Source organism: Ailuropoda melanoleuca, chromosome 12 (assembly GCF_002007445.2).
Source record: "Ailuropoda melanoleuca isolate Jingjing chromosome 12, ASM200744v2, whole genome shotgun sequence".
NCBI lineage: Eukaryota > Metazoa > Chordata > Mammalia > Carnivora > Ursidae > Ailuropoda > Ailuropoda melanoleuca.
The window spans coordinates 420,396-435,079 of NC_048229.1; the positions used below are offsets into that span (position 1 = coordinate 420,396).

The 14,684-nt window shown below is 54.8% G+C and overlaps 1 protein-coding gene across 1 annotated transcript in view; it reads left to right on the plus strand.

Annotated features, from left to right (window-relative positions):
- The window catches only part of POLE (DNA polymerase epsilon, catalytic subunit), a 41,188-nt gene that overhangs the window by 21,470 nt on the left and 5,034 nt on the right, over window positions 1-14,684 (plus strand). The window contains 20 exon segments of the mRNA XM_034637892.1: window positions 356-570; window positions 2,325-2,427; window positions 3,092-3,172; window positions 3,281-3,403; window positions 5,405-5,617; window positions 5,887-5,975; window positions 5,977-6,094; window positions 6,276-6,419; window positions 7,554-7,694; window positions 7,887-8,040; window positions 8,114-8,220; window positions 8,353-8,529; window positions 8,607-8,830; window positions 8,970-9,190; window positions 9,490-9,694; window positions 10,135-10,308; window positions 11,211-11,336; window positions 12,387-12,519; window positions 14,090-14,240; window positions 14,511-14,674. Of these exon segments, the coding sequence (XP_034493783.1) occupies window positions 356-570; window positions 2,325-2,427; window positions 3,092-3,172; window positions 3,281-3,403; window positions 5,405-5,617; window positions 5,887-5,975; window positions 5,977-6,094; window positions 6,276-6,419; window positions 7,554-7,694; window positions 7,887-8,040; window positions 8,114-8,220; window positions 8,353-8,529; window positions 8,607-8,830; window positions 8,970-9,190; window positions 9,490-9,694; window positions 10,135-10,308; window positions 11,211-11,336; window positions 12,387-12,519; window positions 14,090-14,240; window positions 14,511-14,674 (3,063 nt within the window).

The window sequence follows — 14,684 nt, forward strand, 5'->3', positions numbered from 1 at the left end:
CTCGGGCCGCTGCTCTCCAGCTGGCACCGTCTCTCTCTTTGTTCTTTCCTTGCTCCTCCTTTCCCTGTTTTTCTCTTCCTTTTGGGAGAAAAATCACAAGTCTTTCCCCGTTTTCTGCAGCTTTGGTGCTAATGGCTCAGTAAACATTTCTTAACGTTTTCTGTATAGTTTACTGACGTGGCGGTTGAGGTTTTGTGTTTGGATTTGTAAGTGTTGCTGTTTGCTGGTGTGAGGCAGCCCCGTTGCATGGCTGGAGAAGGTCAAGTGACTGTAGGGGGAATGTCGCCGGTGAGTGAGCTCGGGATAGCGCTCCTTTTCTTCTGTGCCATGTTGTGCCCATTGCCTCTCTCTTCAGGCAGCCAACATGCCCGATTCTGAGCTGTTTGAGCTGATCTCTGAGAACCGCTCCATGTCTCGGAAGCTGGAAGATTATGGGGAGCAGAAGTCCACGTCCATCAGCACAGCCAAGCGCCTGGCTGAGTTCCTGGGAGATCAGATGGTGAAGGACGCGGGGCTGAGCTGCCGCTACATTATCTCCCGGAAGCCCGAGGGGTCTCCCGTCACAGAGAGGTAAGGGTTCCTGAGGTTAAGGAAGGGATTGCTTAGGGTCTTGGATGCTCGGATTGGAAGCTTGAGTCAGTGGTGGAACCTCTGTCCCTTAGTAGCGAGGCGAGCTTCCTTGGAAAGGGCAGGACGGGACGCCGGGATGGCTCCATCGGTGAAGTGTCTGCCTTCGGCTCAGTCATGATCCCAGGGTCGTGGGATCGAGCCCCGCGCTGGGCTCCCTGCTTGGTCGAGAGTCTGCTCTCCCTCTCCCTCTCCTGCACCCCCTGCTTGTGCTCTCTCTCTTTCTGTAAAATAAATAAATAAAATCTTTAAAAAAAAATGCAACAAATTACATACAGAGTAAAATAAAGAATTCTTATATATTGATAAGAAAAAGGCAACATAAAATGTAGGCGACAGATATGAACAGGCAGCTCGCAAGTGAGGAACATGACAGTCCATGGAAAGATGTTTAAACTCACAGGCACCAGGAAGTGCGGGTTGTGGAAGCGTCCGTTGGTTGGAAAGAAAGTGTGTGATGATAGCAGTTGTCGCACATGTACACAGGCATGTGGGTGACAGTCACTTGAGAGCAAGCCAGCCATGCACAGTGAGGTACACGATGCTGATTCCCCTCACAGTCGAGCACGTCTGGGGATGTGCCCTGAGTAACTACCCCGCGTGTTTGCACTGTGTTTAAGAGCAATGCTGGGAACGCCCGTGTCCTTCAACCAGGAAGTGGATGCCTGTGTTTTTATGCAGTCAAGTGCTGTGTATGGGTTGGAATGATCGGACCGCAGATGCGTGCTGTGCTGCAGGATGGCACATGCACCGTATCGTACCCCCGTCTGTATCAAATTGACAGACGCGCACGACACTTACTTGTTCCGGATGCATATGGACAGGAGTAGTATAAAAGTTTGCGTGGGATTGGTAAACTCCAACACAGGGATCCCGCTAATCTCTGTATGAGGGTGGTCGGGAGGGCTGCACGTGTCTTCATCCTTCTATTTTCTTGTATACGTTAACGGCAGGGCATGAAGGTGGCTAGGACTAGGTGACGCGTGCACCGTGTTCCTTGTGTTCTTTCTACGTTTCTTTGCATTCATAATATTCACAATAACAGATATTTCCTCCAGGGAAAGGAAGGGGTATTGACGGTTGCCCTGTTGCTTTGCTAGTGATGTGAAAACTCATTCTTTCAGGAAAGCAGATGAAATCTTCCTGTATCTTACTCAACAAGTAACATTTTAGAAAGGTCTAAGTGTGTGCGCACACATGAATATGTGATTTACGTAGCTCTGTCAACCATGGCCAAACAACACAGACCAAATGGCCCCCACTGGGGGGGCGCCTGGGTGGCACAGTGGTTGAGCATCTGCCTTCGACTCAGGGTGTGATCCCGGCGTTATGGGATCGAGCCCCACATCGGGCTCCTCCGCTATGAGCCTGCTTCTTCCTCTCCCACTCCCTCTGCTTGTGTTCTCTCTCTTGCTGGCTGTCTCTATCTCTGTCGAATAGAGAAATTAAAAAATCTTAAAAAAAAAAAAGTGGGGGGAACATGCATTAGCCCATGATGTTTTAATACGGTGACATATTATGTAGTTATTAAATATGGTAAACATCAGATATTAGCTGTACTTTATACAAAATGACATCAGGTTACAAATGAGGTTATCAGCCCTTTTTCCATGTGGAACGCGCATATGCTGGTGAGCCCTGTGACCAGAGTCGGGGAGATTCTTGTGTCGGTGACTTCCATGCCTCTCTTCGCCCAGGGCCATCCCGCTAGCCATTTTCCAGGCCGAGCCCATGGTGAGGAAGCACTTTCTCCGGAAATGGCTTAAGAGTTCTTCGCTCCAAGATTTTGATATTCGGACAGTGAGTACTGATTTTGTTACTGTGAGTTTAGGAGGAAGAGTCGACAGCAGGGTACCCCTGACTCGGGTCAGCATTTTGTCTGGCGTCTTCACTCTTTTTTTTTTTTTTTTTTTTTTAAGTTTTTTTTTTTTTNGAGACAGCCAGCGAGAGAGGGTACACAAGCAGGGGGAGTGGGAGAGGAAGAAGCAGGCTCCCAAGCAGTGGAGCCCGATGTGGGACTCGATCCTGGCACGCCGGGATCACGCCCTGAGCCGAAGGCAGACGCTTAACGACTGCGCTACCCAGGCGCCCCTGGCGTCTTCACTCTTGACGTTCCCTTGTCTGATACGTAATGGGCGAGGAGGTAGTTACGCTTCAGGACGAAACAGGAAAAGCTCAGTGCTGGGGAGGGCTTGGACCCTGGTGCAGGGTTCTCGTGCTGGCTCAGCCACCTCCTGAGTCCGGGGTCCTGGGAGTCATGTAAGTGCTCTGCCTCAGTTTCCTTCTCTGTGAAATGGGTACGTTTCATCCCAGAATTTCTGGGCGGGTTAAGTAGGACACGGGAAGCATTCGGCGCAGTGCTCGGCGTAGAGTGGAGCACAGCACTGCTGCTGGGGCTGCTGCTGCTGCTGGAGCTGCTCTTCCCTCGCTCACACCTGTTGCTGTCTCCTTCCCGCATGCCCAGATTCTGGATTGGGACTACTACATCGAGCGTCTGGGGAGTGCCATACAGAAGATCATCACAATCCCGGCGGCTCTGCAGCAGGTGAGGCCTGCCAGCACAGACAGGGCCCGCGTGGCTCAAAAGCCACAGAACCGTGGCCTGGGCCATCCTAGCAGAGTCGGACGAGTGACCCGTGTCCTCTTTGTGTAGGTGAAGAACCCAGTGCCACGCGTCAAGCACCCCGACTGGCTGCACAAGAAGCTTCTGGAGAAGAACGATGTCTGCAAGCAGAAGAAGATCAGTGAGCTCTTTGTCCTCGAGGGCCGGAGACAGGTAGTGGGCCTGGGACAGTGCGGACCCTGCTGCTGCCATTCAACGGTCTGGAATGGCCCTTCTCTTTGTAAAAATGTGCACCTTAGAGCTGACTCTCTTTCCCGCTGGGGATCTTCTGGGATAGGACGCACTGGGTCGTCTGTTAGGGAGAAGGACTGTCTTCTTCTGTGTAAATAGGGTGGTAACTCAGGGAGTCTGCGAATCACTGTGCCAGAGACTTCAGTTTCCTAAACTAGAAAATAAAAACTGTAGAAACCGTAGAAAATACTGAAGGGTATAAAGAAGGGCTTAGCTAAAGTCAGAAGAGCCAAAAGAAAATCCCTAGAAGGCCAGGGCACAGAGGGATTAAAAGGATGGAAAATACTGACAAAGCTGATGTGGCTGTATTTATGCAAGTGAAATGATCCCTGAGCCAAAAGTATTAGTAGGGATAGGATGGGATAAGTCATACTGAAAGTCACGGTTCACCAGAAACATGTACTTCTGATAGTTTAGTTTTAAATTAAATAATGTAAAAATTTACCTAATTAGTAGAAGAAATTGACATCCAGTCAAGTTTGGGAGATTTTAACAAATCCCTCTCAATTGAAAGATGGAGCAGACCAAAAACCAGTAAGAACGTGTAAGGTTGGAGTGACTCTAACCAGATTCAGTAATGAGGGAATACACGTTCTTTTCAAGAACATATACAATCCTGACCGCTTGCATGCAACAGATTCTAAATAGTTTATATACAGACCGTTTTCCTTGGAAATTTTTTAAAAAGTACATTTGTAAATAACTCCTGGATCAAAGAAGTCATAATGGGGGCGCCTGGGTGGCTCAGTCGGTTAAGTGTCTGCCTTCGGCTCAGGTCATGATCCCGGGGTCCTGAGATCCAGTCACATGTCAGGCTCCTGCGTCCGGCTCAGTGGGGGTCTGCTGCTCTCTCTCTACCCTTCCCCCCTGCTCATGATCTCTCTCTTCCTGAAATAAATAAGTAAAATCTTAAAAAAAAAGAAGTCATAATGGGAATTAGAAATACTTAATGAAGTACTAATCCTATCCAAATCTGTGGTGTGTATGCACACTGTCTGCACAGACATATATTAGCAAAGGAAAACAAGTAGGAAATCAAATAAGCTTTCAGCTGAAAAGTCAGCAGCAGAGTGAGCTGTGGAGGGAGAAAGACGGAAGTTATGAAGGCAAGAGCAGGAATGAGGGAAATTAACGGTAAAACCCAAACCTTAGTCTTCGAAAAGGCTTAGGAAATAGACAAATCTTTGTCTAGATGAATCTTTGGGCTTTATTTTAATGGAAACAGACACAATCGCAGACACAGTAAACCCTGAAACCACACAAGGAATTACCTTTCTCTACCAAACAAGTGGAAGCTTAGATGGACTGGACCGAATTATTCAGACTGACCTGAAAACCTGAATAGAACTTAAACCACTAAAACATTAAAACACTGAATCACAGTTGAAACAAACCAAATGGTTTTTCATAGGAATTTTACCAAAGTTTTTAAACAGATTATTTGGAATACGAAAAGAGGAAAAGCCTTCTTAGCTCATTGGAGTGAACCGTGTTACGTCATCCGTAGGGTCAGTCTCAAAACTACGTGAATACGTGGGAAAGCAGGTGGCGTGGGCCTGCACCACCGCAGCCTAAGGGAGTTGCACGTTCGTGGGCGTGGAGTGGAAGCACAGGGTGCACGGGGGGTGACAGGCGCCAGGCTGGGCTGCGAGGGAGAAAGAAGGGACCTGTCCTTCGCAGTCTTTTTATTTCTTAGGGAAAGGGGAGAGCCCGGGAGCAGACGTGGAAAGATGGAGATGCTGGCTTCATAGTCGTGGGGCTTAGTGACGTTGTGTCGCATCTCTTCACTGTCAGAAATTGGAAGTAGATCGTTCACGCACACCTTGCGTACAAGTATTTTATCCGACGCAGCTGACGGTGTGTGTCTAGAGGCGGAGTTATCGAGAGATCGTGGCATTCTGAGTCTCCTGTGGGTCTTTGTAGGTGGGCACGGCCCAGGCTCCAGAAGGCACGCAGAGCCTTGGTGCTCCTGACGTGGAGGATTTTGGCCTTGTGAAGCCACTGCACTCGGCAGTTCCTGTTGCCACGAAGAGGAAGCGCATCCTCTGGGAGAGCCAGGAGGAGTCGCAGGACCTGGAGCTGACGGTGCCCTGGCAGGAAATCTTGGGGCAGCCTCCGGCCCTCGGAACCACCCAGGTGAGAAGCCTCGGATCCCGGCGTGGCCAGTGGGAGGAGAGAGCGAGGACAGCAGTCGGGCCCGTGCTGTGGCACACTGTCTCCCGTGGAGTCTGCCGAGTAGTTTGGGGGCCCCGGGATGGGTCTTGACCTCCGATGGGGCCGGGAAGAGATGTCCAGTCTTTAGAAGAGATACCCGGGCTTGGAAACCACGTGATGTAGTTGCCGAGGAAGGCTGGTTCTGTTTACTGCGTGCTGCTCCTGCTGACCTGTTCTGTCGTCTGTCCCAGGAAGAGTGGCTGGTCTGGCTCCGGTTCCATAAGAAGAAGTGGCAGCTGCAGGCCCGGCAGCGGCTGGCTCGCAAGAAGAGGCGGCGTGTGGGTGGCGGAGGGTGGACCTCCGCCCGGGACCGTCCGAGACAGGCCCGCCGCCGGGCTGGGGAGCTTCTTGCGAAGGACCGCCCGCAGCATCTTGGACCTTCCGTGGCAGATTGTGCAGGTGTGCGCTGCGGTCATTGCGGGGGGTGCCTCCAAGGGCAGCAGCACAGCCAGTGCGAAGGTCCTGGGGACGCTCCGTGGTCCGGCATGGAGGGGAAGGGCAGCCTTTGCTGGAGAGCCCCCGGAGGCTAGCGCTTCCTGTGACGAGGTGACAAGCTGCCGTGCGCGCCCTTCCCTTTCAGATCAGTGAGACCAGCCAGGCGGGCCTGTTCAGGCTGTGGGCCGTCATCAGCAGCGACTTGCACTGCATCAAGCTGAGCGTCCCCCGCGTGTTCTATGTCAACCAGCGGGTGGCCAAAGCCGAGGAGGGGCCTTCATATCGCAAGGTACGGGCCGCAGGTGCTGCTGGTCACGTGGTCCGCCGCCTGCTCGGCCTCTGAGGTGGTCTCCCCCGGTGGAGGGGCCGCATAAATAACGGGGCTTTGCGGAATCAAAGCCTAGTGAGCCACGTGACCCTGAGCGGGGTGTCCTGGAGCCTGTCTCCCGAGAACCTTCCTGGCGTGCTGTGAGAATCGAAACGGTGTCTGTGGGGTGCTCAGTGACGGGAGCTGCCCATGTCGCCCGGGCGTGCCGTCCTCTTACGTCCGTGTCCACGGAGCAGGGGAGGGGGTAGGCTGTCAGACGCTCTTCTGAGGTTGACAGCTTTGCTGGGATAGACACCACGTGCCGCACGAATCACTCATTTAAAGTGTGCGTTTCAGTGGCTCTTCGTGTGTCTCGGTCAGCAGCCTCTGCCAGTCTGTCTTAGAGACGCCCAGACCCTTAGCGGTCTCTCCCTTCCCCCAGCCCTCGGTAACCACCGGTCCCCGTTCTGCCTCTGGATTAGCCTGTTGTGGGCATTTCACGGAAAAGGGATCCACATAACTTAGTTCCACCCGAAGCTCATTTACTGCGGCTGTCGGTGCCCAACTCTCAGTCTCGTTGTGGAGAAGAGATGTGTGTAACTGAGAACTACACCGCGGCGGCTTCTGGAGCAGGGGAGACTCAGTTCTGACCAGAGGATCCGCAGGGTGTGGACCCAGAAGGGGCAGCCGGAAACGGATGATCTGGAATTCTGTAGCTTTCTTGGATGTGGTGGGCATGGTAACTTCGAAGGAGAACATCTTTTGGGGGGATATTTTCCTGTTCAGTGCCCTCTCCTGCTCCCCCCCCCAGGATTCCCCCACACTCTGTGGCTCCCCCAGACCAGTGCTCTGACCAGGAGAAGGCGATTCCTCTCAGGTTGAACCCAGCAGACAGCAGGACAGTGAACTGGGCACACAGAGGTCCCCTGCTTCTCAGAAGCTCCAGGCTGCTTCTCGAAGTTACAGCCAGAGCTGTCAGTTTCATTCACGAGGAGAAGTGGGCCCTAGGGGGTTCACCTGGTGGCTGTGGGACTATTTCAGTGGTGCGTGTCGTGTTTAACAGACATCAGCACTTAGTTTAGCCGTGTGACGAGCTCATCGCCCTGTCGTCACCAGGTCAGCCGTGTCCTTCCGCGCTCCAACATGGTCTACAACCTCTATGAGTACTCGGTGCCCGAGGACATGTACCAGGAACACATCAACGAGATCAACACCGAGTTGTCAGCCCCGGACATTGAGGGCGTGTATGAGACTCAGGTAACTGTCTCCCCAGCTCAGTTGAGCAAGGGTCCAGCTGGATGGGCTAGAGGAGGGAAAAGTGCACGTGGGATGGACAGGCTGGCCGCACAGCTGTGGGCCCCCCTCCAAGACGGTTAAAACGTCAGCAGCATGTCTGCTGAGGACACCTAGGCAGCGGCCCTCAGCCTGCCTGTCTGCCCCCCCTCCTAGGTCCCGTTATTGTTCCGGGCCCTGGTGCAGCTGGGCTGTGTGTGTGTGGTCAATAAACAGCTGGTGAGGCACCTTTCAGGCTGGGAGGCGGAGACCTTTGCTCTCGAGCACCTGGAGATGCGCTCTCTGGCCCAGTTCAGCTACCTGGAACCAGGTATGATGTATGCCAGCTGCTGCCTGGCCCGACCTCCCACGCACGTCGGGGTGACGGCCGTGTTCTCCCGCAGGCAGCATCCGCCACCTCTACCTGTACCATCACGCGCAGGGCCACAAAGCGCTCTTTGGCTTGTTCGTGCCCTCCCAGCGCAGAGCGTCTGTGTTTGTGTTGGACACCGTGAGTTCCTGCAAGGGGCAGGGCAAGCCTTTGCCCACCAGTGCCCGTGGGGATTGTGTTGGAGCCGTAGCGGGGGCCCTGCCACCCAACACCTGCCCAGGGAGAGGGCTGATGTGGCCTCTGTGGGTCTAGGTGCGAAGCAACCAGATGCCCAGCCTCAGCGCCCTGTACTCAGCCGAGCACAGCCTCCTGATGGAGAGAGTGGGTCCTGAGCTCCTGCCTCCCCCCAAACACACTTTCGAGGTTCGGGCCGAAACGGACATGAAGACCATCTGCAGGGCCATCCAGCGCTCCCTGCTGGCTTACAAAGTGAGTGCGGTCAGGCGTCTGCGCGAGCCCCTCCCCCAGCCCGGGTCCCTCTAGCTGTTCTCTTCCCTGACGCCCAGGAGGAGCGCCGGGGGCCCACACTCATCGCCGTGCAGTCCAACTGGGAGCTGAAGAGGCTGGCTAGCGAGGTTCCCGTCCTGGAGGAGTTCCCGCTGGTGCCCGTCCACGTGGCCGATAAGATCAGCTATGGAGTCCTGGACTGGCAGCGCCTCGGGGCCCGGCGCATGATCCGCCACTATCTCAGCCTCGACACCTGTCTGTCACAGGCTTTCGAGATGAGCCGGTGAGCGGAACGGGGGCTTTCTCTGGGTTCCCGGGCTCTGGCCATCTTGGTTCTTGCTGGCCTCTTCCCCGTTTGCTTGTCTCCTTCCTGGGGCTGACCCTGTGACCCCGTGACCCCGTGACCCCGTGACCCCGTGCAGGTACTTCCACATCCCCATTGGTAATCTGCCTGAGGACATCTCCACCTTTGGCTCCGACCTCTTCTTCGCCCGCCACCTCCAGCGCCACAGCCACGTGCTCTGGCTGTCCCCTACATCACGCCCTGACCTGGGCGGCAAGGAGGCCGATGACAATCGCCTCGTCATGGAGTTTGATGACCAGGCCAGTGTGGAGATCAACTATCCAGGCTGCTACTCCACAGGTGGGTGCTCGAGGCACATGGGGTCCCGCCTGCCGGTGTTTCTACCATTTACTGCCATCCTGTGGTGGCGGGAATGCCGAGTGGGGGTGCTGAGTGCTGGGCCGGGCCAGTGTGGGAAGTGAGCCTGCAGGAGCCTCGGCGGCTGTGGGACGTGCAGACCTCTGCAGTCTGCTCAGTGACGGGCTTGTCAGCCACCCCTGGCTGCCCCGGACAGCAGTGTGTTTTCTGAGACGGCGCTTGCTGTAGTCGGGTGCAGACACGAGGGGGCTGTTGCACAAGTGTGGCTTCTCTGCGTGCAGTGTGCGTGGAGCTGGACATCCAGAACCTGGCTGTGAACACCATCCTGCAGTCCCACCATATCAATGACATGGAAGGGGCCGACAGTGTGGGCATCAGCTTCGATGTGATCCAGCAGGCCTCCCTGGAGGACATGATCACCGGCAATCAGGCCGCCAGCACCCTGGCAAGCTACGACGAGACAGCGCTGTGCTCCAGCACCTTCAGGTGCCCGGGAACCTGCGTCCCTGAGAACATCACCCCGACCTTCTGTTTTGTCCCGTCCTCTCCCTAGGCAGAAGAGCTGGGTTTAGAATCTAGAAGGAACATGAGAAACTTTTTTATTCTCTGCCCTTATTTTGGAAAACTAAGAGCTAAGACACCGTCACCGGGGCTTTTGTCTCCCCGGGCGGCAGAGCCCGAAACTCACATGGGTCCAGGCTCTTTCCTCCGTTCACTGGGCTTTACTGCCCTCTGGGCACTGTGTTCTGGCCTCCTTCCTGTGGCCAGAGGCATGCTGTAGCTGTTGAGTGCAGAGTGAGGCCTGAGGGTGCGGATGGGGGCCCAGCTGTGAGGTCTGGACAGTGAGGGGGGAGGAGGCAAAGGTGACCGAACAGGGGGAAGCTGGAGCTGGCGACAGAGGGGCACCCTGTGCACCTTTCTTCCAGGATCCTGAAGAGCATGGTGGTGGGCTGGGTGAGAGAGATCACACAATACCGCAATATCTATGCGGACAGCCAGGTGATGCACTTCTACCGCTGGCTGCGGTCGCCGTCCTCGCTGCTGCACGACCCTGCTCTGCACCGCACGCTCCACAGCATGATGAAGAAACTCTTTCTGCAGTGAGTGCTGCCAGGCGCCTGCCCCGGGCCACGCTGGCCCCTAGTCCCCAAGACCAGAGACACGCTCGGCACCTCTGCAGTCAGGAGCTCCCTCGTGGGCTGATGGTCCGTGGTGGTATGGTCCTGGGGAGGGCTTAGCGGCTGTCGCAGTCCGCGGCGTCCTTCAGACAGAGCTGCGCTGTGGGTACGGTCTTTCTGCCTCCTTTTGGCACAAGTCTTGGTGCCGTGGTTTGCCCTTCTGCACCTCTGCTTAAGAGTGGACCCTGGGGACCCATGTGCGCATGTGCCATCCTGAGGGGCGCTAAGGCTGCTGCCAGAACTTAGGTGGCTGAGGTCACCAAGCAAGAACGGCCTTGTACCCAAGGTACCCTTGCAGAGTACTCTCCAGCAAGGAGCAGTGACGTGGGTGTGACAGATTCGATGACCAGGTAGGAGATGCTGACCTGCTGGGTAGTGACAGCGGACTGTACCCCAGCAGGCACAGCAGTGTGTCCCAGCCCACCGACACGTGGATGCTGGTACCGGCCTGGTGCGGTAAAATGCTATCTGGGTGTGCTTGTAATCTGTAATCCTCGTTACAAATGATTGTGAACTTTCTTTTCACGTCCTTTACCCATTTTTCTGTAGTTCTGTTGGTTTTTCCTCATTAATTTATAGGAGTTCTTTCTACATAAAAATTAGCCATTTTTGTGTGATACAAGTTGCATGTTTTCTCCTGTCTTTGATTATCTTTGGTTTTGTTTGTGGTGGGTTTTGCCCTGCAGAAATCTTCATTCGTTGTTGCTTCTGAGTTCCAAGCACATTCAGGATAGCTTGTTAGTTCAGGACATCAGCTTGTTTCTCATGGTGTCTTGTGGTCTCTCTGTGGCATGGTGACCGGTGGTTCCAACCTCGGTCTGCAGGCTCATTGCCGAGTTCAAGCGCTTGGGGTCATCTGTCGTCTATGCCAACTTCAACCGCATCATCCTCTGCACGAGAAAGCGGCGGATTGAGGATGCCATTGCCTACGTGGAGTACGTCACCAGCAGGTGCGCTCACCCCTAAACTCTCCCTCCTGCTCCCCTGTGATGTCATCTGCCTCCTGCTGGGGACACTCCTGTCAGCAGCTCGTAGCATGGAGCTGTTGGTAATGAATTCTTTCTGCTACTGGGTATCCCGAAGAAGCCTTTATTTTACTTTCTTTTTTGAAAGGTATCTTTGCTGGTATAGAATTATAAGTACATCTGTGTTGAAAGTTTTAAAAATTTCTCTCTATATTTCTTTGTGGGTTATTTCCTTCATCGTGTCTTTAAACTCGCTCATCATCTCCTACAGGGTTCAGTCTGCCCTTCATCCCATCCGGTGGTTTTCCTGGCTAGAGGCCTGTTGGGGTCTCACCTGTTCCTACAGCGTGTTCTGTCTTTGTTCTAGCTTTGTGACTACATTGCATTCAGGGTTAATAACATTGTCAGTGTCCTGTTCTGCCCAGTATAACACTTGTGTCAGCTCTGATTTGTATTCAACTGATAGGTTTTTCTCCCGATTGCATGTTGTATTTCTCTGCTTCTTTGCAGAGCTGGTCATGCTGGATTAGATGCCAGCAATTGGGAATCCGTGTGAGTGCCTTGTCTGTTGGATGCTTTTGCATTTTGTTCTCCTGTAAATATTCTAGAGCTTGGTTACTAGGAAACAAATTGAACCTTTCGGGCATTTTTTGAGATCTGTGGGCTGGGCCAGAGCCATGTTTAGTCTAGAGTCGTTATTTGTCTATTAAAGCAAGACTGTTGCGAGCGCAGCCCCCTGATGCCTCGTGCGTTACACGGCTGTCAGACAGGGGTGGGAGCAGGCACTCAGTCGTCCTTGTCCTGGCTTCGTGTAGTCTTGCACTCGCGTGCTCCATGCTCTGTGGCATGCTTAGGGCCTGCTTGGGGAGGGCCCGGGGTGTTGTGTTTGTCCTGTTCTCTAGAAAGTGTGAGGGGTGATATAATCTGAGTCCACCTTAAGTTTAAGTGAAGGATAAGCTGCTATGAAAATAAAGAGAAAAAGAAAAACTGTTGATTTCACTTCAGCAGTGAAATTTCTGTTTTGCTTCTTTTCAGCATCCATTCTAAAGAGATCTTCCATTCCTTGACAATTTCGTTCTCTCGGTGCTGGGAATTTCTTCTGTGGATGGATCCCTCCAACTATGGTGGGATCAAAGGCGATGTTCCATCTCGTATTCACTGTGGACAGGTAAGACCTAACCGTCTTGGAGAGCTGACGCTGGACTCTGAAATGACTTTGGGTCCGTATTTGTCCCTTTGCACACATTGGGTGGCCATGGGCTGAGTGCCTGGCATGGTTCTAGGCCGCATCCTGCAGCAGCACACGAGAGCATGTTGCAGTGGAGCCTGTGAGAGCAGAGATGAGCGGGTAAGCGGGTGTGGAATGCGCAGCCCCAGCAGTGGGAAGGGCTCAGATTAACACACTGCAGGGTTAGGGCAGAGAGCAGCCGTGGGGCAGGGGCTGATTTAGAGGGGAAGGTTGTGTAGGCCAGAAGGAGGGGACAGGCAAGTGGGGATGAAGAAGCTGGGCCGGGGGTTAGTGTCAGATGGCCGTGACAACGGGGCAGGGCTAAGGCGGTGGTCACAGGTGCAGCACAGAGTGGCCAGGACCAGGCCACTTGGGCACAAAGGCCGAGGTGATTTGGCTTTCAGTGATGGAGAGATTCTGAGCGGGGACATGTTGGCTTGAGTACTAGGGCCCCATGTTGTGGACAACACTCTGGAAGGTCAGGGCTAGCATTGGCCCAGGGGAGGGTATAGGGCAGGGTGGAGTCAGGGAGATGGACTCGGGTGGGTTTTGAAGGTAGAAGGACAGCTGAGTGGATGGATGTAGGTGACACCTGGGGGTGTGGGCGGCACCCGGGGGTGAGAAGCCATCTGTCTATTTGAAGATGGATGGGGAAGGAGGGCAAGTGTGGGGTGAGGGGAGCCATGCTTGGCCAGGGTGTGTGGTGTACACAAGGTCAGCCCGCCCTCCGTGCTGAGAGTGATGGGGGATGGCCGCCCTCGTTGCTGGGGTAGCAGGTCCTGTGGGTGGGAGGTGTATGTGGAGACCTCAGTGGGAGTGAAACGTAGGCATCGTGGCTGGATCAAGGGAAGGCAGTGGTGGTTGCTGCTCTAAGGATATGGGGGTGCCAGAGTGAACGCGTTGAGGTGAAAGGCCCTCTTGAGAGGGGAATCTGGTCACAGGCGGTATGTGCGATAGGGCCATATGGAGAGAACTGTCACCATCTCAGGAGATTTGGGATTCAGACAGCTAGTCACCTGAGGTCACCTGCTTGTGAATCTTCCCTCCTTGAGAGGAGGGAGTTGAAGAATTTTAAAGTGAATTCTTGGGTAGCCTGGGTAGCTCAGATGGTTAAACGAGTACTTTTGACTTGGGACATGATCTTGGGGTCCTGGGATCGAGCCCTATGTTGGGCTCCCTGCTCTGTGAGGAGCCTGCTTCTCCCTCTGCCTGCAGCTCCTCCTGCTTGTGCTCTCTCTCTGTCAAATCAATAAAATCTTAAAAAAATAATAATAATAAGGTGAATTCTCTGGAAGAACAAAATGAGAATCCCCGTCCCCGTGTGTGGAGAGCTTGACCTCATCCTCAGAGCCAGCCTGCGGGAACCTTACTCAGGCCCAGGGACGGGGAGTGACTCGATGGCCGTCACACGGGGCAGAAGGGGTCAGGAGAGCCAGGTGTGGAATGACTCGCGCACTTCCCGCTGTGCACGCTGCTCAAGGACACAGCGGGGGTTGTGTCTGTGTTACAGGAAGACTCCCCAAAACGGGGCGGAGAGGAGGAGGAGGAGGAAGGCGCACAGGAGCCCGATGTGGAGGACAAGCTGGAGAACAGCTGGAACATCGTGCAGTTCCTGCCGCAGGCGGCCTCCTGCCAGAGCTCCTTCCTCATGATCGTGTCAGGTGAGCCGCCCCGCTGGCCCGCGTGCTGCGCAGGTGACCTGCATGGCCGCGCTCCGCAGAGAGGCCTGCTTGCACAGCGCCTTGCACGGGGGGCCTTGGCCTGCCCGCTGTGTGCGCTGTCTCTGTGCGCTCCAGGTTCTTCCCTTCCCCTCTGGGACGGTCCGCACGGGGTGCGCACGCGGGGACTCCGGCTGTGTCCCTGCCCGGTGTCCCAGACGGTCTCCCCGGCCGCGCGGCGGGCACACCCTCACGGCCTCCCTGTCGCCGCAGCCTACGTGGTGGCCGTGTACCACAGCATGAAGGAGGAGCTGCGGCGCAGCGCCCCCGGGGCCACGCCCCTGAGACGCCGGGGGCCCAGCCAGCTGTCCCAGGACGCCCCGGCGGCCGGCGCCCTTCCCGGTGAGCACGCCCTCGCAGCGGCCTGGGGTCCCCGCGCTCCCCCGG